This window comes from Pseudorca crassidens, chromosome 3 (assembly GCF_039906515.1).
Source record: "Pseudorca crassidens isolate mPseCra1 chromosome 3, mPseCra1.hap1, whole genome shotgun sequence".
NCBI classification, from domain to species: domain Eukaryota; kingdom Metazoa; phylum Chordata; class Mammalia; order Artiodactyla; family Delphinidae; genus Pseudorca; species Pseudorca crassidens.
The window spans coordinates 20690077-20713523 of NC_090298.1; the positions used below are offsets into that span (position 1 = coordinate 20690077).

General features: G+C 34.9%; 1 protein-coding gene across 3 annotated transcripts in view; it reads right to left on the minus strand.

Moving 5' to 3' along the window:
• Positions 1-650: 650 nt before the first annotated feature.
• The window catches only part of CDH10 (cadherin 10), a 190576-nt gene continuing 167779 nt past the window's right edge, over positions 651-23447 (minus strand). For 2 of the 3 annotated variants that reach the window (XM_067730433.1, XM_067730435.1), the window contains 6 exons: positions 22260-22513; positions 17710-17846; positions 10800-10921; positions 7778-7886; positions 4363-4614; positions 651-1663 (listed from right to left, as the gene is read on the minus strand). In XM_067730433.1, the coding sequence (XP_067586534.1) occupies positions 1173-1663; positions 4363-4614; positions 7778-7886; positions 10800-10921; positions 17710-17846; positions 22260-22513 (1365 nt within the window). In that variant the 3' untranslated portion in view covers positions 651-1172. The remainder of the gene's footprint in view (positions 1664-4362; positions 4615-7777; positions 7887-10799; positions 10922-17709; positions 17847-22259; positions 22514-23447) is intronic. The other variant, XM_067730434.1, reaches the window with a different exon arrangement.

A 23447-nucleotide genomic window follows, 5' to 3' on the forward strand; every position in this document is an offset into this window, starting at 1 on the left:
AACTGCCAGTACTTTTTTATTTCTTTCTATTGAAACATTCATTGACAGAAAAACAGACTTTGTTACCAATATGCAATATGTAATGCATTTTGGGAAACATTACATAATTCCATTGCTGTATCTTAATGGAATATTCAGCATTATTACTGTCATTACTAGGCATTTCAAAGTCACCGTGGGAGGTAAGCCTATTTTCCATTAAAAGATTATTTCAGTATGAAATCTGTCTGAACTATTATTGCCCATAAACCTGAATAGCACAAATGCCATACAAAAAAAGAAAACGTTTTATTCTTTCAGATATTATTTTAGTGAATAAAGACAAAATGAAATTACTGCATTGCTGGTGTTTGGGGATATTTAGCATAAGGCTGGTCATGTTTTACATGTGCTTATATGGTAAAGTTTTAGGTGATCTGTAAATGACTATCCCTCTTAATGTGAAGAGTTTTTCACATATCACAGCATAGCAAGACTCATTGGAAAAATAATTCTTCCCTAAATCATATTAATTTGGTTAGAGCTCTCAATAGTAATGATAATGATTTTGTGTTCTTACCTGTATTCAGTGGAATTTTGTACCAAGATATTTAGTCTGTGGAGAAACTTTTTCTCCCTAGAGAAAAAAGAAGCTAGAGACAAGGTAGTTGTAAAAACTGGTTTATTTTTTTTAAAAAATAAATACAAAAATATAAATATAAAACATTAGCAGATAGAATTTGATGAAATGAAATTGCACAAACGTTTGTATACCAGGTTGCATATCACACCTACTAACACCACATGTACATTTTTTTTTAATTTAACATACAGAACAGGATATACCTTAAATTTTTTCTTCACCTTTAAGAAACGGAAGCGGCTTGTTTGTGAGGCTGCTTAAGGGAGAACTATCCTGTTCATGTTTCTGAAATTATTTTTTATTTCCTAAGAAGGACAACACTGAATTTCCATAGCTTTGGCTCTTGGAAGTGATTAAATAAAATGTCGTATATATTCCATGAGACATCCTACAGGGAAGAATTAATGTAATTAATGAACAAATTAAAAAGGAAATGGGAAAAAAATTGTGCTGAGTGGCAGGAAAATTTTCCTGAATATCAAATATTGTGAAGTGGAGACGGTGTCGGTAAAGTTACTTCCTCTTGCTTGAGCAGAACATATATCCTAGGTTAAGAGTCTTTGTCACTTTCCCCGCCACCGTACATTTCCGCCAGCTTATTAAACCGAGGCCCCCATTCTCGGAGGTAATCGTAGTTTTGGTCTCCGTCAGTGGTACCTGATTCTAAAGAACTCAGAGATTCCGCGATGGAATCGTTTCCTTCGTAGGCATACGTTGCAAGTGAGTCGTAGGGCGGTGCGGTGGGATCCAGATCGTGCTCTTTTAGCCTTTCATTAATGAAATCCCGGACATCCGTGTTATCCGGAGCTGTCGGAGTCCTCCGTGGGATAAATAAAGTTTCCGGAATAATATCTCGCCGCAGCTTTTTTTCCTCGATAGCTGCAGGATTCCTCAGGGTGCCGATATCAAAGGCCTGGGTGTCCTCCTCTCCGCCACCTTCATCGTTATAGCTCACAATGTTGTCTCTGATATCTTCTTTAGACAAGATCAGAGGCTCTTTTTTCCGCTGTCTTTTCAGAGCTGCAAACAGTACTACTATAACTTGAAAAAAGAAAAAAGATGCATTAGAGGTCCATCTGAAACACATATTAATAAATAACGAGTGGAAGTACTATAAACGAGTTTGTTATTTAGGTTTTCTGGAACTGGTTAGAATTTAGGGTTAATTTTGTATTTCCATAATTTTTTTTTTTTTTGCAGGGCTTGTGGGGAGGGGGAGGCGTGAGAGGAGAGGGGAGTGTTGAAGGATTTAGCCAGGATGGTTAGAGTTTAAGAACAGTGGTTCTAATTTAATTTAAAGCAATGTGAAAGGTTTTTTCAAATACAGTGACTTATTTTATCTATTTTTCTAAGAACTGTTTAGAGATAGTTCCTGATTGTACAGATGTTATTTATACTTTGCATTAAATAGTGACATAAGATGTTGTTTAAAAAATAGACACAAATCAAATTCAGCTTCAAATAAAACAATGAAGAAGGGCAAAAATATGCCCATATTTTTACATCCTTATGCAATATTAAAAAGGCAGCTTTCTTCACAAGATATGGAGTATCCATATCTGTTAAATAGCTTTGTGGATGGACTTACATATTTTTTTTCCTTACATTGTTACTAGAAGGCCTTAATTACTGGGAAAAAATGATCACATTATTTAGACATTATTAGTTTAGAAATTTATGAGGTTTTCCATGGAAATATATATCACTCATGAGATCAAAAAAAAAATTGCTGGATCACATGATGGCAAAGAGTAAATTCAAATTACTACACTGAATTAACTACAAAAATTATGTATGAATCTCAGCTATATGTATCTTAATGAGTATAGATCCACAAGTAGAAATGTCTATCATTCAGACAGGACATTTCCCTACTTCCATGGGAAGGTATCAGTAATAATAATAATATGCTTATTATTTTAGTAATCATCATAATGGTAATAGCATAAAAGATAGGAGAAAGCTAAAATCATTTTCCCTCTGGTTGTATTAGTTTCCCACCCTCATTCTTTATCCCCAGACATTTTGGTCATAATCCTTTAAAAATGATTATTTAGAGAAACAGATGTGAATTCAGTTAGATGAGGAAAGGAAGGGAAAATATCTTACCAGGTATATGTATGAAGAAATATCTATATTTATTTAGCCTCATTAGAACAAACATTTAAAGGATATGGGATTTATTACTGGTCTTGACTGAATGTGTCCCCTAAAAATTCATATGCTAAAGCCTAAATAAATTCCCAATGTGATGGTGTGCGGAAGTGGAGTCTTGGGGAAGTAATTAGGTCATGGAGGTGGAAGCCTCATGAATGGGATTAGTGCTCTCTTGACATGACACAGGAGAGAGGATTGCTTTCTGCCCCTTGAGGATACAAGAGAAGACAGCCGTCTGTGAAATAGGACGTATGCCCTTGCGAAACATGAAATCCACCAGTGCCTTGATCTTGGACTTCCCTGTCTCCAGACTGTGAGAAATAAACTTCTGTGGTTTAAGCTACCAGTCTATGATATTTTGTTACAGCAGCCTGAATGAAGGCAATTATGTTGTTATGTAAAATGGTATTAAGTTATGTTTTCTGTTTTATTAACTCAGAACAGTAAGACTTCTTGCCCTCAAGCTTGTGTTAGAGGGCAGACAAGGGACTTTTTTTTTTTTTGCTGTACGCGGGCCTCTCACTGTTGTGGCCTCTCCCATTGCGGAGCACAGGCTCCGGACGCGCAGGCTCAGCGGCCATGGCTCACGGGCCTAGCCGCTCCGCGGCATGTGGGATCTTCCCGGACCGGGGCACGAACCCGTGTCCCCTGCATCGGCAGGCAGACTCTCAACCACTGCGCCACCAGGGAAGCCCGGGACTTTTATTAATGCAACAAAAAAGAAAGTTTTAATCCATTGACAACTGTTCTTGACCTTCAAACTGATTAAAAAATAAATAGGCCACCACCAAGAGAAAGAAAATGTTTATTCTTCAAGTTTTTGAGAAAATGTGACCTTTTCTTTTGGCTAAATTCATGATTTGTGCACACACATAAACTTGCGATGTAACGATTTTAAACCTCAGATTGCTTATGATCAGCTAAAGGATCTTAGCCAGTAAAAAATGTGCTAATAATGAGGATAATGAAACTTACTAAGATTGGCTTCAAAATCCCAGTTCATTTCACTGCTTCTTAAAATATCAGATACAGTGTTTTTTGATTGGAGTCACAAGAATACTCCCAATAGTTTTAAGATAATGCAACTAGAGAGTAAACAATCTGATTTTTAACTCAAAAGCAGTTAAAAAGCAATTTGTTCTGGGTTATAAAATCAAGTATGTTTTAGGGACAAGTGAACGATGTAAAAGGCTATGTTAACATTATATAAGTGAAGAGGTAAGATAGTGAGGCCATTGTCCAGCTGTAATAAGAACCAAAAACAGTGGAAATACTTTAGATTTACTGGAAAACTACGTATAAAGACTGACAGCAAGGTGCCTTGCCTTAGCTCAGCCACTCAGAAATTGTGTAACCTTGGAAAACGTTTAGAACATCTCTAACTTTCAGTTTCATTATTTAAAAAGGGAAGGTAATGACTCTGTCTGATCAGATAAAATATTTTAATACAAACAACATTCCACTGTTAATTGATGTCTGTCTTAAATTTTGGGGTTAGTTTTAGGGGAAGTATTTTAATAGTAACATTTCCACTTACAAACACTGTGAAGTAAGCCATCTAGGAAATAATCACGGTTTCTTACCCAGCAGAATAATGATGCAGAGGAGAATGGCGACCAAGGCCCCTGTGCTGAGGCCGGCGGGAAGGAGCAGGGCCTCAGCGCTGCAGGACTGCATGTTGCCTTGGCTGTCACATGCGCACACTCTGATGGTGAGTGTGCCAGTGCTGCTCTGAATCGGGTAATCGTTGTCCGATATCACCACAGGCAAGAGATAGGTGCTTATTTCATGTCTACTGAAGCCATTTTTTCTGGTTAAAATTCTGGCAGTATTATCTAAAATAAATTTTAACATATTACAAATGGCTTTGGGGACAATACATTTGTCTCATCCTGATCAACGTGGTTTGACACAAAAATAAAGAGTTGTTTGTGTAAAATACAAAATTGATATCAATTTCCCTATCAAATATATACAAGGCAATTCAAATATAGATAAGAAAATAAGACAGTTTGAAGAATCTAATACCATTATTACTTATTAGATTTTTAACTAATTTTCAGATGCTTTCAAAATGGTGATTTTTTATAAGTGAATCATTTATCAAGACTATAGAGATGGTAGCATATTGTTTATCACAGTTTTCGAAAAACATAAATATTACGCATACCAAAGAAAAAATTATAGTAAATGTTTTTTATTTACAAATGTATGTGTGTGCACATACACAAAACACACATTAATCCAATATTCATGAAGAAAAATATGATTGGGTAAATTTTAACTATAGTTGTATTTTTAAAATCAATTAAGCATTCAAAAACCTTCAAGAGTCCCGATGTATGAAGAACAGTCAGCAAGTTACTTAATATTTTTGAACTTTGATTTCCACCAATTAAAATGAATACAGTGTGTAACTCAAAGTATTGGTGGAAGACACTAATGTGGAGTGCCTAACAGACACACAGAAAGAAGTAGGGACTTAATCAAGGCTAGCATCCTCCTACCTAGTATATTGCTACTGATATTTCCTTTATCCAATAACTCACCCAGTATCCTTAAATGTGGGTTGTGCATCTATATAATGATATTGAAAAAAAAATCAATATATACTTGGATGATAATTTCCTATTCTGTTTGTCCAATGTTCTGGGTCTTGTTTAGCCAATCCCATACGGATGCTTAAAATGCCAATGTAGGGAAGGGAGTGAGTTAGGCAATTGCTAAATCAAACCAACAGGATAGCAAAATTTAAGAAAAAGAAAAGAACATGACAATCTTTTTGCAGGTGTAGTGGTTGAACATAAAGTAATCATTTCCTAAATTTTAGCAAGAAGTTAAATCTTAGTATATCAGTTAACTACCACATAATCTAGAATAGTAAATTAGCAAAATAGAAGATGTGCATAAGCAAATTTAAAAAATAAATGTAATCCTGATAATGTTGCAATTCTGACTTTTCTTCCAAGAAGTATTAGGATACAATTCTTCCTTTCTCAAACCTACACTAAAACAAACATTTACATGCATATGGGTATTTTCAGAATCTTCTTGCCTTACTTTTAACTTTTCAAAAATTTCTAAATCTTAATTTTGCCTGCAATAGCTTTGATACATTGAAGAGCCAAAAGAAGTTTTACCTTAAACTAACAATTCTGTTTGAATCATTTTATTAAATATTCAGAAAGTCATCATATAATTATGCTTTTGACCTGTAAGTTAGTGAAAAGTGAGGAATCTTTAACAATGTGATACCAACTGTGGTATCACAGAAGCAGGAAATGTATTTTAAGAAAGATGCAGAATTAAAGATTTTTAAGATGAACATATAGACAAATGCAAGGGTATTTTCTCAAGAAGGTCAACTTTAAGGTGATGTCTATGTCATTGGAATTTCTTTCAAAATTCACCCAATAACAGAAAATAGTGAATTTATGAAAGATTAGATCAAATATTCCATCAGACTTTACTGGTATTCTATTTAGTGTATGTTCAGGTTTGTATTCATATGGCTTCAGTCCTTGCTTTGAGTAACTTATGTAGGATCAGGAACTCTACCCAGTATAGGAAATTGCTACTATTTATCAAAAATTAATTAAGATTAGCCTTGAGTTGTTTCCCCAGTAACTGTGAAGTGCGGTGATAAGATAGTACTATTTCAAGTCTCTATTACTTTTTAAAATTGAGAGGTGGCTTGTTGAGATCTGGGGCTCAGTTTAACAAGAACATAAAACAAATTAAAATACAATTAGAAAGTGGTACAATACAATACAATATTTCAGCTCAGTACTAAGAATGTCCTGTCTAAATTCTATGTTTAGGTTACCAGATTCAGCGAATTAAAGTGATGGGTCCTTTTCTGATATTCAGATATTACATCTGATATTGGGCATTTTGTATTTTATTTGCCAATTCTACGTAAATATTTCTAATCACAATTATTTTAGGTGTCCAGAGGGACAGAAAAGATAGACATTTCAGAAGCTCATTAGTAAATAGATGTTACCAACCGATGCCTCCCTTCAGCTGATTTGTGCAAAGATCATACTATATCAAATATCTCAAGTAGTAGTTGCTCAGTGTAAAACTATCCATTATCTTAAACTGCTTTCTGACATTCTGAAATCCACCTAGATATGCTATAGCAACCTGGCTCTGCCAGTGTACATACACAGTTAGGAAGGTATTGTAAATATGCCAATGTAGTTATTAGATTTATTTTAAGAATAATTACATCTATAGTAGCTCTAAAACAAGTATGTCTTTTTACCAAAAACTACCTTATATAATTAGTTTTAACATAAATTTGTTGAAGACAGAAAACTCTGATTACATACTTTTGTTTAGCCTAGAATAATTATCATACATATTTTCCAAAGAATAAAGCTGTTTGACTTTTTGAAAATAGTGACCCATTTTTGTATTTTTCCTCAAAAATATGTTGCTGCTTTTTTTGAGAATGCAAGAAATATGTTTAGTATTTTTGATCACAGAGTCATTATAAGATTCATATGTTACACAGAAGAATAGTGCATCTTGCCATTGAAACTATGTTTTTGCACCCAATCCCCTCATAGGCTAATGTGGCTACTTTTATTTTTTCTTTGTCTCTTCTATGCCTTTTTGGCTTTGGTGAATCTGCTGCTGCTAAATCTCACTGAAGTTTACACAAGAGTCTCATTGAGCCATTCATTTCTCTGTGTGTCCTACTATTTTGTTATAGGAACTGATTATTCCGGCCTTTCTAATGTTTGCAAGATTCAGTCTTTGCATTAGAACCCATATAGAGTCTTCTTTCACATATTTTATAATCTTAAAATTCAAGAAAGTAACCACTGTTAAGAAATTACCATAATAGCGCATTAAAAATATAATGAAGCCAAAATTTTGTAACACAGATCTATAAATGAATATATCATGTATATGGTAATTGTTATTTTGGGGAAAATTTCTTGTTAATGTCACCTTAAATCATAATGAACACGTTCTAAAATTTACCTTCATTGTCTTGTACTGTGAAGTTTGGATTGACAGCTGCTAAACTGAAGAAAAATTTTTGTCCACCTAAGGGATCATCTTTGTCTACTGCACTTATAGTCTGTATTAGCTGCAGAAGAGAGAAAAATGTATATTTATCAAACTTCCATGGGTAGAATCTGCTTTATAATATATAATTTTTTAATATCCAATTTTGTCTAACATTTTTTAAAGGACAATTGATTTTCTTCCTTGTGCATGTACCTTTGTTTGAGTTATTCCATCTTTTTATTATTACTTAGGTAAAACTGTTTCTCCTGTCTCTCCCTATAAGACCTCACTATTTTATTTCGACTAGAGACAAATTCATTTTGACCCACTGCCAATAAAAGAAGTTGTCACAGTTAGGAAAAAAAAAAAAAAAAAAAAAAAGGTGATGTCCAGTATCCATTTTGAGCATATGAAAACTAGACACAGACAAATCATTTATATTTTATCTCCTTAGCAATTATATAATTGGCTTGCATGTTCACTGAGCTATTCTAAAATAATCTTAAAAGAACTTGAAGGGTGTTTCAGGGATAAGATAATGAAGTTTCGGATGACAAATGGATTTTAAGATGTTTAGTTAGAAAACTAGTCACTGAGTTTTAACAGTTTAGTTTTTTCGGTGAAAAGACTAGTAGTTTCCACTGATGCGAAAATTCCCTTTGCTCTGGTAAAAAAGCACCCTTTTTAGTTGTTAGGGAAGTAACTAAACACTGTTCTATGGAAAATATGTAATAGGATTTTGGGGGTTGATAAGGGCCTGGAGCTTAGATACTATCAATGGGTAAATATAAGCAGCCTGTCTTCCTGGAGAGACTCCCTGGGAAATATCTTGTGAGACTGAAATGCTCTTGCCCCCTCATAGAAATTAAAAATTATTAAAACATATTTTATTGACTAAAGGAGTAAGCCCGTGTGAGAGAAAATGGAAGAAAAGAGAAATAGCCAGTCCTCTCTTCTGCCCTTTCCCAAGGTCCCTTGACTCTGAGATGGAAAAGATGGGAGTCTAGTTGCCTAGTTCGAGCATAAGACAGGACTATTCATACTACATCACTTGTAAATTGCATCCCTTTCCCCGGGGGGAAAATCTTCTACCCTTAGGCCAGGGAAAAGGCAAGAAAGGTGGAGAGGGTGGCAATTAGCTTTATTTCTGTCTCATTGAGTCCACACACAAAATGAATCAGAATTAAGTTCTATGTTGTTCTAAGTGCTGCTCTTAAAGAGCACTTAATTCAGAGGAGTACTGGATGGACTAAACTACTCTATAAATAACTAAAGTACACTCAGAAGTTCCAAAAAGCTCCTATTTCCCGGGAAGGAGGGAAGACAGACCTAACAAATTAATTTCAAGAAAGGCTCAGTGAAGAAGGACTTTATCAAATAACTATTTTGATTTTTCCTGCTAGGATGTCATAACCTAGAATTCCATCAGTGAGTATATTACAGTTCAGTTCAAGCAACAATTTTTCAGCATATGAGACCAAAATGACATCTAACAAACAAGTCTTATTAAAAATAACTACTATGGGAGGCTTTTGCACATGCCGCCAATTAGACAAAAATTATTAATCATGTTCTTCTTGTCAAATTTGTCAAAATAGACTACTTTTTTTAAATTAAAATCGACTTTGATTTGATTATTTTCCCTCAATATACCAACTTGTTTTTAAAAGTTCAAAAAATATGAAATTACTGAGCCAGATATAGGTTAAAGGAAAAAAGGCATAAGAAAAATAAACAAACACAATCCCTTATTTTGTGTATTTTGAATACATTTGGGAATGAGTATTTATAATGACTCAAATGCTCTGAAAAGATATCTCTTGCAAATCAAATAGAATAACCATAGAGCGAGCAATATATGCAGCAGTTGCAAAGTGGGTAATTCATCTCCTAGAGAAAAGGCTTCAACTCATATCATGCTGAGCCTGCCAAGCAGAGGACTATTTGGAATTGTATTTTTAGGGCACACTGTTTCATTAAGAAGTAGGTTGGAAGCCGCTTAGTCCTTTAAATATTCCAAATTAAACATTTCCATAACACTTGCAAATAAAAAAATGAATCCAATTGCAGCAATTTTACCATTTCGAACAATAGACAGGCTATTGAATTCCTGTTAGAATCTTCTGAAGGAAGAATTTGAGCTATTTCACAATCTAATTTGCATAAAAATGTACCAATCACATCGATGTTTATAAAGAGCATCAAATGATGTCAAAACGCAATACAGTTTCGCGATGGCTTCTCTTTCTTGAATAAAACACATTTGATTCCCAATTATTATTTATAACATGCAGCTTCCTTCTGTGAAGATGGCATTCAAACCAATTAAGAGCATCTCTTTCAGCCATACAGGCTGGGACTCTTCAAACAACAAAATGAGTCCACTGAGGAAAAGACTTATAAACAAATCTGGTATAGGAAGAATGTTTTAAAGGACGAAAACGAAGTCATTAAGCACTTTATGTGTTGCTACGATGATGAAATGCAAGTATAAGTCTTAAGAGTGAACTCTGCGGCCCTGCTTCAAAACCGTATTTGCATACATTGGAATATTGATGGAATGCTTTGATGATCCCAAGTATTTGTCTCTGTTTTCCCCAACTTTCATTTCCCATCTTGTGAGCTGTTACCAATATTTATCTAATGGCGCAGCAGGATTTATTTTTTCTTTTGTTCGTTTATTTTTGTTTTTGAAAGTTTAAGAAGTTATTTCTTCTTACACTTTAACTTTTGTGGCTACAGTAAAATCTCATATTTACATTAGAACCTTACGAAGGACATATGAAATGTGTTTACACTAATATTTAAAACATTTTTAACCCTAAAAACATCAGCCTTTGCTTTTGTTTTTTGTTTGCTTTTAATCATACTACTGGGACTTTATATGAGTGATTTTATCTCTGTTCACTCACTCCTCTCAAGATTGGGAAAAGAAAATACTTAACGTCCCTGTTAAAATCTTCCTACACTTTAAAATTCTATGGGTGCTTACCTGTCCTGGTCTGGCATTTTCACATACAAAAGTGTCATAGAACACGGCAAATTGTGGGGCATTGTCATTAACATCCAAAATTCTCACAAAAACAGCCACCCGAGTCATCTCTTTGGGATTGTCTAGAAAAAAGAAAGGAAAAAATCTATTTAGGAAGACACATTTGTACACCAGATTTAATTTATATAAGCCCCTTGTGGATATTAAGTGCTCACATACAAATAAGCATCACCTTCATTCTACTAACGTAATGAGCAAATGCGATAAAGAAAATTACTGCAGAGCCTAATTAGGTAGTCATGAATTCAGTTATTAATGGGCTCAAGAGTACTATTAATATTTTGAAAAATCTTTTTAAAAGCACAATCCAGTATAATTGAGTTCATATTATATTTGTGTCCTTATCCTCCAAATACACAATATAAGAACAAATATTTATTAAATCTTTATTATATGTCATTATATTTCTTAATTTATATCATTTTTTTTGGATGAAGAGTGGTTTTAAATAAATTAGTAACTTGCCCGAGGTCATCTACGTGGTAGTTGTTATATTACAACCTACCCTTCTGACTACTTCTATCACTAAAATGTATTCCAACAGCTACTCTCATCCCTCCTTTTGGAAATTTTAATATATACGTACTAATTTTACAAACTGGATGGAAATTTACAATGAAATACAAGATTTTAAATGTTTCATTAATACAATTGTTACTGGTACCATTTCAACAATCCAGGCTCAATTTTGTATAACAAAATTAGTTCAATAGTAACATGTAGTGTAATAATCATGATTTTTTTTGGCTAAAATCAAGGGCATCAAAGTTTTCACATAAAAATATGCATTTAAAAATATGTTTTGATTTGTAAATGGAATTTTAAAATATATCTTAGCCTTGGGTAACAACCGCATATTAGTCATAATTGCATTATCTCCACCAAGAACCTTTCTAGGCACTTGCACTGATATCTGAGGTGTTTGGAGATCTTAAATTCAGGTTTATATTCATCAGCCTTTGTGATGTCAAAATCTCAGTCTCTGGATATAGTTCAACTTCTTTGTGAACTTCGGTAAAGTCAAGCTGAAGATCAATATAAAAGGAGAAAGGAGATAATTCGCTAAAAATAAAGCAAAAAAAAAATAACAGATAAGCTGAGGGACAGTAGCCATCTTACTAAATGGCCTCTACCAACTTTGGTTATGAATAATATGATTTACCCTTGTGAAATTTATCTGATTTTCTAATTTTATCTAAATAATTTTCAGATACAAGGTTTAAAAAATATTGTCAGGTGCAAACAGGGAGTATATCACTACTCAAGAGAATTTATTTCTCCTCCCTTCTCTCCATGTAATTGTAATGTTACTAAAATAATTAAATCAGCATTTTAAAAAAATAACATGTAAGAACTGATTACTTGGCAGGGGCGTTTACAAGGCTGAGTAGTATGAAGCAAGGCAGACACTTCCACCTGAAGTGTATTTACCTTACTTTACTCTTTTCGAGGGAAACTTTAAAGTGCATCTCCTCTTTAACACTCTTGTTTAGTCTTCCTTCAGTCTTCTTAACCCATATATGTTCAGTTCTCAGGCTCTGATTTCATATTTGCTAATCTATTGCTGCATATTATTCACTTCTTAGTATGTCAGGTGGTTAGAGTTTAGATCCGGGAGTCAAACAGAATTGACCTGATTCCCAGGTCTACCACTTATTCATTGTGTGACTTTGGCCAGTTTACACTCTGTCTCTAATGCCTCAGTTTACTCAAAATGAATCAAAATAGAACTTCTGATCTTATACAGTTATTTGAATAATTAGGTGAGCTAATGCATGGAAACTTCTTATCGAAGTATCAGTTTGTTGGTATACACACAAAACAAATACATGTTGACTATTGTTATTAAGATCCTTTATTATCATTGTCATATCTTCCTTTTTTGAAATTTATTTATCTATTATTTATTTTTGTCTGCGTTGGGTCTTTGTTGCTGCGTGCAGGTTTTCTCTAGTTGCAGCGAGCAGGGGCTACTCTTCGTTGTGGTGTGTGGGTTTCTCATTGTGGTGGTTTGTCTTTGTTGCGTAGCACGGGCTCTAGGTCTGCAGGCTTCAGTAGTTGTGGCACGTGGGCTCAGTAGTTGTGGTTCACAGGCTCTAGAGTGCAGGCTCAGTAGTTGTGGCGCATGAGCATAGTTGCTCCGAGGCATGTGGGATCTTCCTGGACCAGGGCTCAAACCTGTGTCCCCTGCATTGACAGGGAGATTCTTAACCACTGCGCCAACAGGGAAGTACCACTGTCATATCTTATTTCCTTACATTACTTAAAAGCTTAAGCTATCTTTCTCCACGCAAAGCATGTACACAATAAAAATGTGTTAACTAGCTTTCCTGCAATTCATGTGGGTCTCAAGAGGAGTACATTTGGGAAAAAGTGAGGAGAGGAGAAAAAAATGAGAAAAATGTTATTCTGCTCTTTTCCTACCTCCCTCACTCCTAAACAACTTGCTAAAACCCAGAGGCATAGTGTTCACCTCCAAATGAATCCTCAACTGCCCCGAGTTACTTGATGCTATGGGGAAGAGTGGGAAGGCATGATTCTTCTGTATTTTCTAGAATGTGCTCTTTAACCTTTTATAGTTAATGGACATAATCTAAATGTTTTCCTTCAATACAAAGTCTTGACATAAAAATAACTCTTGGGCTTCCCTGGTGGCGCAGTGGTTGAGAGTCCGCCTGCCAATGCAGGGGACATGGGTTCGTGCCTTGGTCCGGGAAGATCCCACATGCCGCGGAGCGGCTGGGCCTGTGAGCCATGGCCGCTGAGCCTGCGCGTCCGGAGCCTGTGCTCCGCAACGGGAGAGGCCACAACAGTGAGAGGCCCGCATACCGCAAAAAAAAACAAAAAAAAACTCTTTTGTTGGTAGCAATTCAGTTTCTACCTGTGCCACAGAAGCCAAGAAAGACAAAAGTTTCACATCTAAAAAACTGCATTGTCAGTCCCTTCCCTAGCACAATATGGAGATTCTCCAGCCTCTTTACACATAACTCAAGGCTCTTCAAATCAAAAGCTAAATCCACGGGGATAAACACGTTTTGTAAAGCATCAGGCCTGGAGTCACCTATTCAAAAAACAGTGCTCACACTAATCTTTTTACTGGCAGATGCGGCTGCTTAGGTAGAAATAAGAATATAAAGCCTTCCAAGGAAGCATCCTACTGAATAGGAGCTGGCATATATTTACCACCTGAGACTCTTGGTCATCCAGCAAACTCTACTGTAGTGAGAATGTGTGAGCAGCAAAGGATCTTAAAATGTATGTCCTAAGGTAAAACCACGCCACGTATTCACAGGCTTTTCCATACCTCCAGGAAGAAGAAAGTATAAATCGTTATCTAGAAATCCCAGGCTTTAGAAAGAGGTATCTTTTCTACCTACTTAAGGCAAGGATTTCTACTAATGAGGAAGCAGGTATAGAAAATGGAGTCCTTCAGTCATAAACTTTGCTCTACTGTTGTCAGAATATATTGCAATGCTTATAATTTAATCTTCAGATGTGGTTATAGGAACTCATTGGTTTCTACATCAAAGTGTTTTACAATCCCTGATTATGACCTTAATTTTAGATTTTATATTCTCCACATGGGATTTTAAAATACTTTTTAAAGAAGAAAAAGAGAAGTTATTCCATGGTATAGTGCATTAAATGATTACCTGGAGTAATACTTTCCATACGATGGGATACACTGATATGAATGTAGAATTAAACTGTTAGAGGCAGAGCCTGGAAACATTGGTAAGAAGTACATTTCCAGGCCATTCTGCACTACTCTGGGCTTGGTGTATGGCATGCTTACCACAAACCCAGTGTTTAAAATCTAGTGAAAACAATTCCTTGCATGCTGTTTCCCTCTCCCCCTCATTCCATTTGATAATCGGAGCAGTATGATGGGCCCCTGACTGTTTGTGGCTTTGCAGGTAGGCATTTCCAGCAGTTACTCCATAGACTGATTTTATTTACGGGCAGAAAGTAGGTTTAATTCTTAAAAAGAAGAACATAATTGACTTAGCTTTTTACAGAACTGTCATTACTTCAACTAGCTTTAGAAGTTAAATTTCTCAAAGTATCTGAAATGGAAAATGCAATTCCGAGGTCATTAGGCTTGAATAAGGACCTTGAATAGAGCCTAGAGCACAAACAATCATGATTCTGGAATAATCAGACTGGATCCTGTCGGGCACATCTAAACACTGTGATATGGATACAGATAGAGAAATAAAACTTTCCTTGAGAAAAACTAAACAATTCTTCAGTTCACCCTGAGAGACACAGCTATTTATATCTCATTATGGAAAAACTGGATTGTTTGGATGGTGGGGTTAATCTATATTTCAGAGGCAGATTTAAGAAAAAATTAAATCTAGTACTTTCTCTTGAGGCATTAAGTTCATTGCTGATGGTCAGTCTAGCCCGGTTCCATCCTTCTGAGACTCTTCGTAATTCAGCCCCAATGCCCTGCTTTCCAAATCTTGGAATGATTACTTCGAATAACTTGACCTTGATATATGTTTGTGGATTCAGCTTAGTTTTTCAGATCTGAAATGTATAGGCTTAGTTTTTTTTTGTTTTTTGTTTTTTTACCGTGATTCAGTCCCTAATTTATGCTTCTTTTTAAAACAAAGAGTTGCTCTATTCCATGCACATATCATAATGCGGGAATCAGAAACCATGAACAGGTTTGTGTGTGTGGGCAGGGCTGGCTCATGGCCATGTCTAACTGAGCAGGGCCTCACACTCAGAAGGGCCCCACACACCCTTATTTAATGCTCTGCTGTGGCCATCTTTTTTTTTTTTTAAACATCTTTATTGGAATATAATTGTTTTACAATGGTGTGATAGTTTCTGCTTTATAACAAAGTGAATCAGCTATACATATACATATATCCTCATATCTCCTCCCTCTTGCGTCTCCCTCCCACCCTCCCTATCCCACCCCTCTAGGTGGTCACAAAGCACCGAGCTGATTTCCCTGTGCTATGCGGCTGCTTCCCACTAGCTATCTATTCTACATTTGGTAGTGTATATAAGTCGGTGCCACTCTCTCAGGTCGTCCCAGCTGACCCTTCCCCCGCCCCGTGTCCTCAAGTCCATTCTCTACGTCGGCGTCTTTATTCCTGTCCTGCCCCTAGGTTCTTAAGAACCTTTTTTTTTTTTTTTTAGATTCCATATATATGTGTTAGCATATGGTATTTGTTTTTCTCTTTCTGACTTACTTCTCTCTGTATGACAGACTGTAGGTCCATCCACCTCACTACAAATAGTGCAATTTTGTTTCATTTTATGGCTGAGCAATATTCCATTGTATATATGTGCCACATCTTCTTTATCCATTCATCTGTCGATGGACACCTAGGTTGTTTCTATGTCCTGGCTATTGTAAATAGAGCTGCAGCAAACATTGTGGTACATGTCTCTTTTTGAATTATGGTTTTCTCAGGGTATATGCCCAGTAGTGGGATTGCTGGGTCGTATGGTAGTTCTATTTTTAGTTTTTTAAGGAACCTCCATACTGTTCTCCATAGTGGCTGTATCAATTTACATTCCCACCAACAGTGCAAGAGGGTTCCCTTTTCTCCACACCCTCTCCAGCATTTATTGTTTGTAGGTTTTATGATGATGGCTATTCTGACAGCTGTGAGGTGATACCTCATTATAGTTTTGATTTGCATTTCTCTAATGATTAGTGATGTTGCGCATCCTTTCATGTGTTTGTTGGCCATCTGTATATCTTCCTTGGAGAAATGTCTATTTAGGTCTTCTGCCCATTTTTGGATTGGGTTGGTTGTTTTTTTGATATTGAGCTGCATGAGCTGCTTATAAATTTTAGAGATTAATCCTTTGTCAGTTGCTTCATTTGCAAATAATTTTCTCCCATTCTGAGGGTTGCCTTTTCGTCTTGTTTATGTTCTCCTTTGCTGTGCAAAAGCTTTTAGTTTCATTAGGTCCCATTTTTTTATTTTTGTTTTTATTTCCATTTCTCTAGGAGGTGGGTCAAAAGGATCTTGCTGTGATTTATGTCATAGAGTGTTCGGCCTATGTTTTCCTCTAAGAGTTTTATAGTGTTGCCATCTTAAATTTCTTAATCATGTTTTAACATGAGGCCTGATACTTTCATTTTATAATAGGCTCTAAAAATTATGTAACCAGTCCTGTGTATGGACAAGAACTTTTGCAATTAGAGACAGATATAATTTTGAATGCTGGCTTTGTCTGTTACTAGCTGGATGAAATTTTGTAAATTTGGTATAGAATTAAGTCATTCTAGAAACAGAATGACTAGTTTAAAATCCCAGTTTTACTACTTCTGGCATTGTGACTTTGGACAAGTTACTAATATCCCTGGAGTCTTATTTCCTTCTCTGTTAAATAAGGTCAAGAAAAATATTAGGAGGAAAGAATTAATTTAAAATTCTTAGAATAATACCTTCACCGAGTGTTTAATGTTAGCTCTTATTACTAATATCTTTGTTTCTTCACCTGTAAAAAGGAAGTAATAATATCTATCTCTGTGTTTATTGTTAAATAATGGACTCCCAGCATTTTAGCATAGATTTTAATTCATGGCATCCAAGCAACAATTTTAATAAATTTCCCTTTCTCCCAAAGAGAATATCTTTAGTTTCCAATTCTAGATCATTTTTATGAGTTAATATTAAATGTAGATTTGTGGATGCCTACAGCTATTTCTCAGTATATATAGAAACTATTGAAAAAAATTATAGGTGTAGAGAAGCCTTTTAAAACCTTAGATTGAAATTACAACTCATGTGTGCAATGAGAAGAAATTATTCTTAATACAAAATAAAACCTAAAATTATGCTAAATATGATATACATAAAACTCATCTTACTGATTTCAGCAGCGATAACAGTAAGATTGTGCCACTGAGATAGTTCACGGTCAAGTGGCTTTGATGTATAAAGGGATCCATTTCCAGAATGTATATTAAAAATCCTGTCGAGGTCAGTGTGGCGATCCAAGGAAAATCTGAACATCGAGGGCAGAGAAAAACACATGGCAGCATTACTGATGGTTTGCAGGAGAAAATGGTGAAATGCAAAGACACATATATAGTGATATATAATAATTTCAGGAAAGTACATAGTACTGATCCAGGATGCAGACTGTGTCATGGATTTATCACAAACACACACACACACAAACTGACCCTCTCCCATCCTCCCAAAACCTCTTCCCAAGACCTGAATTGACCTTTGTTCTGCATTCAAATGCTGGTCTTCTGAATGTTTGTTTAACTAAATCATTGTCTATTGCATATTCAACTAACCTTGAGGTATTTTTCCACAAAACTTGGAATTACAATTTTACATTACCAACGGACATTACCTAGTGATTGAGAACCCTGTTGAAGAATTATTACAAGGATCAAATGCAAAATATCATTCCCACTAGTAAAGTCTTTTAGTAAGAATACTGGAGACAGCATTAGTTCCCTCAGAGTAGTAGATCATCAATTTATGATGGTGTTCAGCAGCTTCAAAGTATGATACCCAGGTAGCTTTGGTCTCTTACCCACATGTATCATTATAAAATGTATACATTTTAACTAGAAATGTTTTAAAAATAGAAAAGTTTGGGATAGGAGTTCTTATATGTTTGTATCAAATTAAATCTTAGTATATATATTACAAAACCAACTATTCTGCAAATTGATTAAAGGCATTGTGTCGGGTGTCATTCCAAAGCCCAACTACAGGTTTATCAATCAGGATGATGTAGTTGGGCTAAGTTCCATTATTTGGGGGGTTGTCAGCCAAGGTTTAAAAGAGCTGTACATTGGTGGTTCCTGCCACTTCACAAGCCTAGTTGTTTACAAACGTTTCATAATTCTTGAGTTAGCAAGCATAATCCCCCAAGTTATCTTTAATGTTCCCTATTTAAAAACTTAAAAAACAAATCAAAATAAACATGACAAAACTAGGAGTAATATCTAGTTATGGCATATATTTTCCTAAGCCACAACTGTTATTTATTTGAAGGAACAAGATATGAAATATTATTTTTAAATAGTATTTTGTAAGTAATAACACAAAATAATTTTGAAAGTGCCATAAAACTTTTTTCTTTTAGTGTTCCAAACTTGTATAATATTTCCAAAAATCAATTGAAATTTATGATCTTTTTGTGGGGTTTTTAATAAATTACACTAGAAGAATAACTTAACATTTTGATACAGTTAATATGATTTTATTTTTGAGGATTGCTTATTTTAGATTTTTATTTTAAATCAGTTCTAAGTAGAATCGACCAGTAATTTGCAAATTTCCTTAATAAACCCCATCCCTCTCTATTAACACAATATAGATTTAGTTTTGTATTCAAACTACATGCTTTAGCCATTCACAAATAAAGCAAAACATTGTATCTCTATATCTGGAATAATTCACAAATTACATCCCAAGTTGACATAATTATTTTACTACTGAAAGAGTCAACGTAAATTTTACCTCCTCCTTGGACTGTTCCATGATTACCTGAAGTAGAAGCTATTTGTCCCCTTCCATCCTAAAGCACCTTGTACCATCATCTCTGCCATTTACCACATTGTATTAGGAATTCATCTCATCTCACATCTCAAACAGGAAATCAAGCATGAAAACAGCAAGCATCATACTTGGAATCTAGTAGATACTCAATGAATCTTATTTCTCATACTGAATCTTCTTTCCTAACAGACTGAGAATTCCCTGAGAAACAAATTAGTAACTGACATGGTGACCTACAAATATTTGTTGAATGACTTCTTTGGCATTTTGGCAAATGATGAGTATCCTTATTTCTACAGAAATATGACAGGAAGTTGCATTATGTAAATCAATATAGAGCATCATTGTCTTTTCCAAATCCATTTTATGTGTGTTTTGTCTTTTTTCTTGTAGTTCAGTTTAAAAGCTAGTGACAAAATTTAAAGGATTATGTGAAATTATCTTGAAGATACAGAGAGATCCTGGTTCTTTTTCAAACCTGATATAATTATAGTTGACACTTGAACAACATGGGTTTGAATTTCCTGGGTCTACTTATATGCAGATATTTTCAGAAAATATAAACTAGAGTCTGTGTTTATTGAATAAATAAATGTGAGGTTGAATCCTTGGACACGGAACCGTGGATGCAGAGGGCCAACTATAAAGTTACACTCAGATTTTTGACTGTGGGGAGGAGGCGAGGGGAGATTTGCACCCCTAATCCCTGAGTTGTTCAAGGGGCAACCGTTTATTTTTCAATTCTCTATCGGTAAATTATGTTTATTACCTAACATTTTCATTTAAAAAAATCAGTTCCAAAAGGCATATTTTAGGTAAATACCTTTGATTATTGCATTAACATCTACAATACATGACACGGACAGTTTATAACATGACCAGTATTATCCGATTATCCATCCCTAAATACATTGCTTTAGTAAAACTACTTTACCTCTTTGATTATATATATACATCTTTTTAATCTGCATGGCCTATCAAGATTAACATCCAAAAATATTCATTTTCTTTTTCTACATCAAGTTAGTATAAATTCAAATATACAACAACGATCTTAGCTAGACTCTGTCATTAATAAGCAATGAAGTCATTAATTCTGTTGCTTAGTACACATAAATGGATTCTTTTCTCCTGGTCCTGAAATTTGCATCCTGATGAAAAATTTAACTTAAGAAAGAATCCACAGACATATTTTAACATGTAATAACCATTAGTCTATGAGAATATTTAGAATCTATCTCACTGTGTGGACAAATATATTGCCTCTTAATAATGCCACGATTTAAACTGAACTTTTTTTAAATATTATTTTATTTTATTTTAAGAAGGCCATTTTAAAACCAGGAACACAGAACACAGGCTATTAAAATCAGTTAGGAGCTCTGCCAAGGGAATGCTTGGTAGTATGCAATGGGGAAGAATAAGAGTGTATGTTCAATAAATGTCTACCGAAGGAATGACAAGAAAAAAAAAAAAAGCTTTAAAGGAAAAAAATCCAAAGAATGCAGCAATTTCAATGAAGATAAATGGATGGGAGAGGCATTTATGGGAAAATCATGCTGACAGATGGGAGCTGTACTTGACTACCATATGCAGGTTTTGGCTACCAATATGTAACCTGTCATGTATGTGACATGTATGTGACTATAAGAAAATATTTAGGTAAAATTATATAAATCAAATAATAATTTTAATATATATGCATATAAATATAATATGAAGTCACTTGATGATACGGCAGAACCTACAGAATTTTAAACTTTGAGCTAGAGTCACATGGTGCATAAAAGTAGAGGTTCCGACATTCCACTGCTGCATAGTTAGGAGTCAGAGAAGTGTGTACTTGGAAATTGTACAACCACTTGAACTCCTACTAGACTGGCCCACATTGTAAAAAGGATAAGCAAAATCAGTCTGCTGAGGATAAGGAAACAAGTGAAATCCAAAATAATTGATGGACTAACAGTTTAAAGTGAGCAGTAATTTTGATCCTGAATATTGTATACAGATATTTGTACTTTTTAAAATGAGAGAACAAATGTCAGTGAAAACTTTGTCTTTCTCATTTGTGTGTTTTTATCACATCTTATATGTTTTTAGGTGCCATAAGAAAACAAAGCAAAACAAAAATTTGAAATGACTCTGATCTTTCTGGAATGTTCTAAACTTTTTGATATAGCCAAAAGAACACCAAAAAAACTTCCCCCTTTGCTGGTAGGATATAGAAGTTTGTAAAATCATAACTACATTGTAACATTGTTATGATTATATAATTTTTAATTATCAAAACTCCTCTCAACCTCATATTATTTAAGAACCCAAAAGCACAGAGAAATTGATTTTGTTACATTGCAGATGCACAGCTGAAATAGTCCCCTTTATCTGTACCAGGCGTCAGAACAACAAATATCTTAAAGAGCCAGGCAGATGATACAAGCCAAGTTTCAGTAACTGGCATGATTAAAATGGAATCAAACTATGAAATGTGTGCATACCCTGCCCCAGAACACAGACAATTTATTTTAAATACTTGTGCTCACCCAACATATGCACAGCTCTATTCTTTTTTTTTTTTTTTTTTTTTTTGCGATACGCGGTCTCTCACTGTTGTGGCCTCTCCCGTTGCGGAGCACAGGCTCCGGACGCGCAGGCTCAGTGGCCATGGCTCACGGGGCTAGCCACTCCGCGGCATGTGGGATCTTCCCGGACCGGGGCACGAACCCATGTCCCCTCGTGTCCCCTGCATCGACAGGCGGACTCTCAACCACTGCGCCACCAGGGAAGCCCAGCACAGCTCTATCTTTTAATGCATTAAACGCTTTAAATAGAATCTCATGCTCTCTACATTTACTTCAATTCCCTTTCTTTTCATCCTAAGCATAAGCATAATTACCTAATGGGGCTAGAAGTAGAATCTGGGTCCCTTGCCATCACAGTACCAATGATTGTACCCACTTCAATATCTTCATGAACCTCAAACAGATAGGAGGATCTGCTGAAAACAGGTGGTTCGTCCACATCTTCAATAGAGATTTTCACAATTGCCGTATCTTTAAATGGTCCTAGGTAATAAAAACGTGGATCCACATGGGTATTTTCTGCTTCAACCTTCAGAGTGTAAAGCCTTCGGCTCTCATAGTCAAGTGGCTGTATTAAAAATAATTAAGTAAATAAATCATCAAATTAGATTGAGGGAAATTGAATTATATGTTCCTTCCAAGTTACAGTATGATTTTTAAAGCCTAGTTGTCAAGTTGTTTATAAACTGTAAATAATTAAAATTAATAAAAATATATAATCTTTACACATCAGGTAGAATTCAATTTTTACTTCTTATATACTTAAAATGTAGTACTTCAGAACAAGGAAAATGAGATTTTAAATCTTAGAAAAATTGAAAAGGATATTAAGACCTGTCTCATATAGTGGAAACTCATTACAAAACATGGCCTGGTGGATTGTGTATGTGTTTGTGTGTACGTATGTGTGCTGAGCTGTTGGCTACTGCTAAGTTTTTCTAAGTAAAAAATTCAGTAATCTTTTAAAATATATGCTGTGATACATCCATTCCATTCAACAGGCTCATGGCACTACATAAACTTGATGAAATTTTGAAGACTAATACAAAACTTTTCAGCAGTTATATGAAACATTGAAAATAAGAAAAACCTTGGGTAAAGAAAAAAATTTTGATAGCTAATTGGTAATTAGGTTACATTACGAAACAAAAAGGAACTTAAATATTCAGTAGGTCACTCCTTTGCTTGTCATTGTCTGTTTAAAAGTGGTTGTGTACCTTGAACTTCGCAATAGACTCTGAGGAGAGTTCCGTGATTAAGTGACGGTTACTTTATGCAAATAGAGTGTTCAGGACATTTCATTAGGACATACGTTTTACTGGGCCTTATTTTTTCTTATAAGGATGGTACTGAATGTACAATAAAAAACTAGTTACCTTTAAATCATATCACTGAGCATATGTTAGCAGAAAAGTTTAATTTATGTAGCAGAAGGGAAAATGTGAACAATGAAATTATTTTCCAATCCATGCTGTCTCTTTTTATTAGCAACTCTAATTATT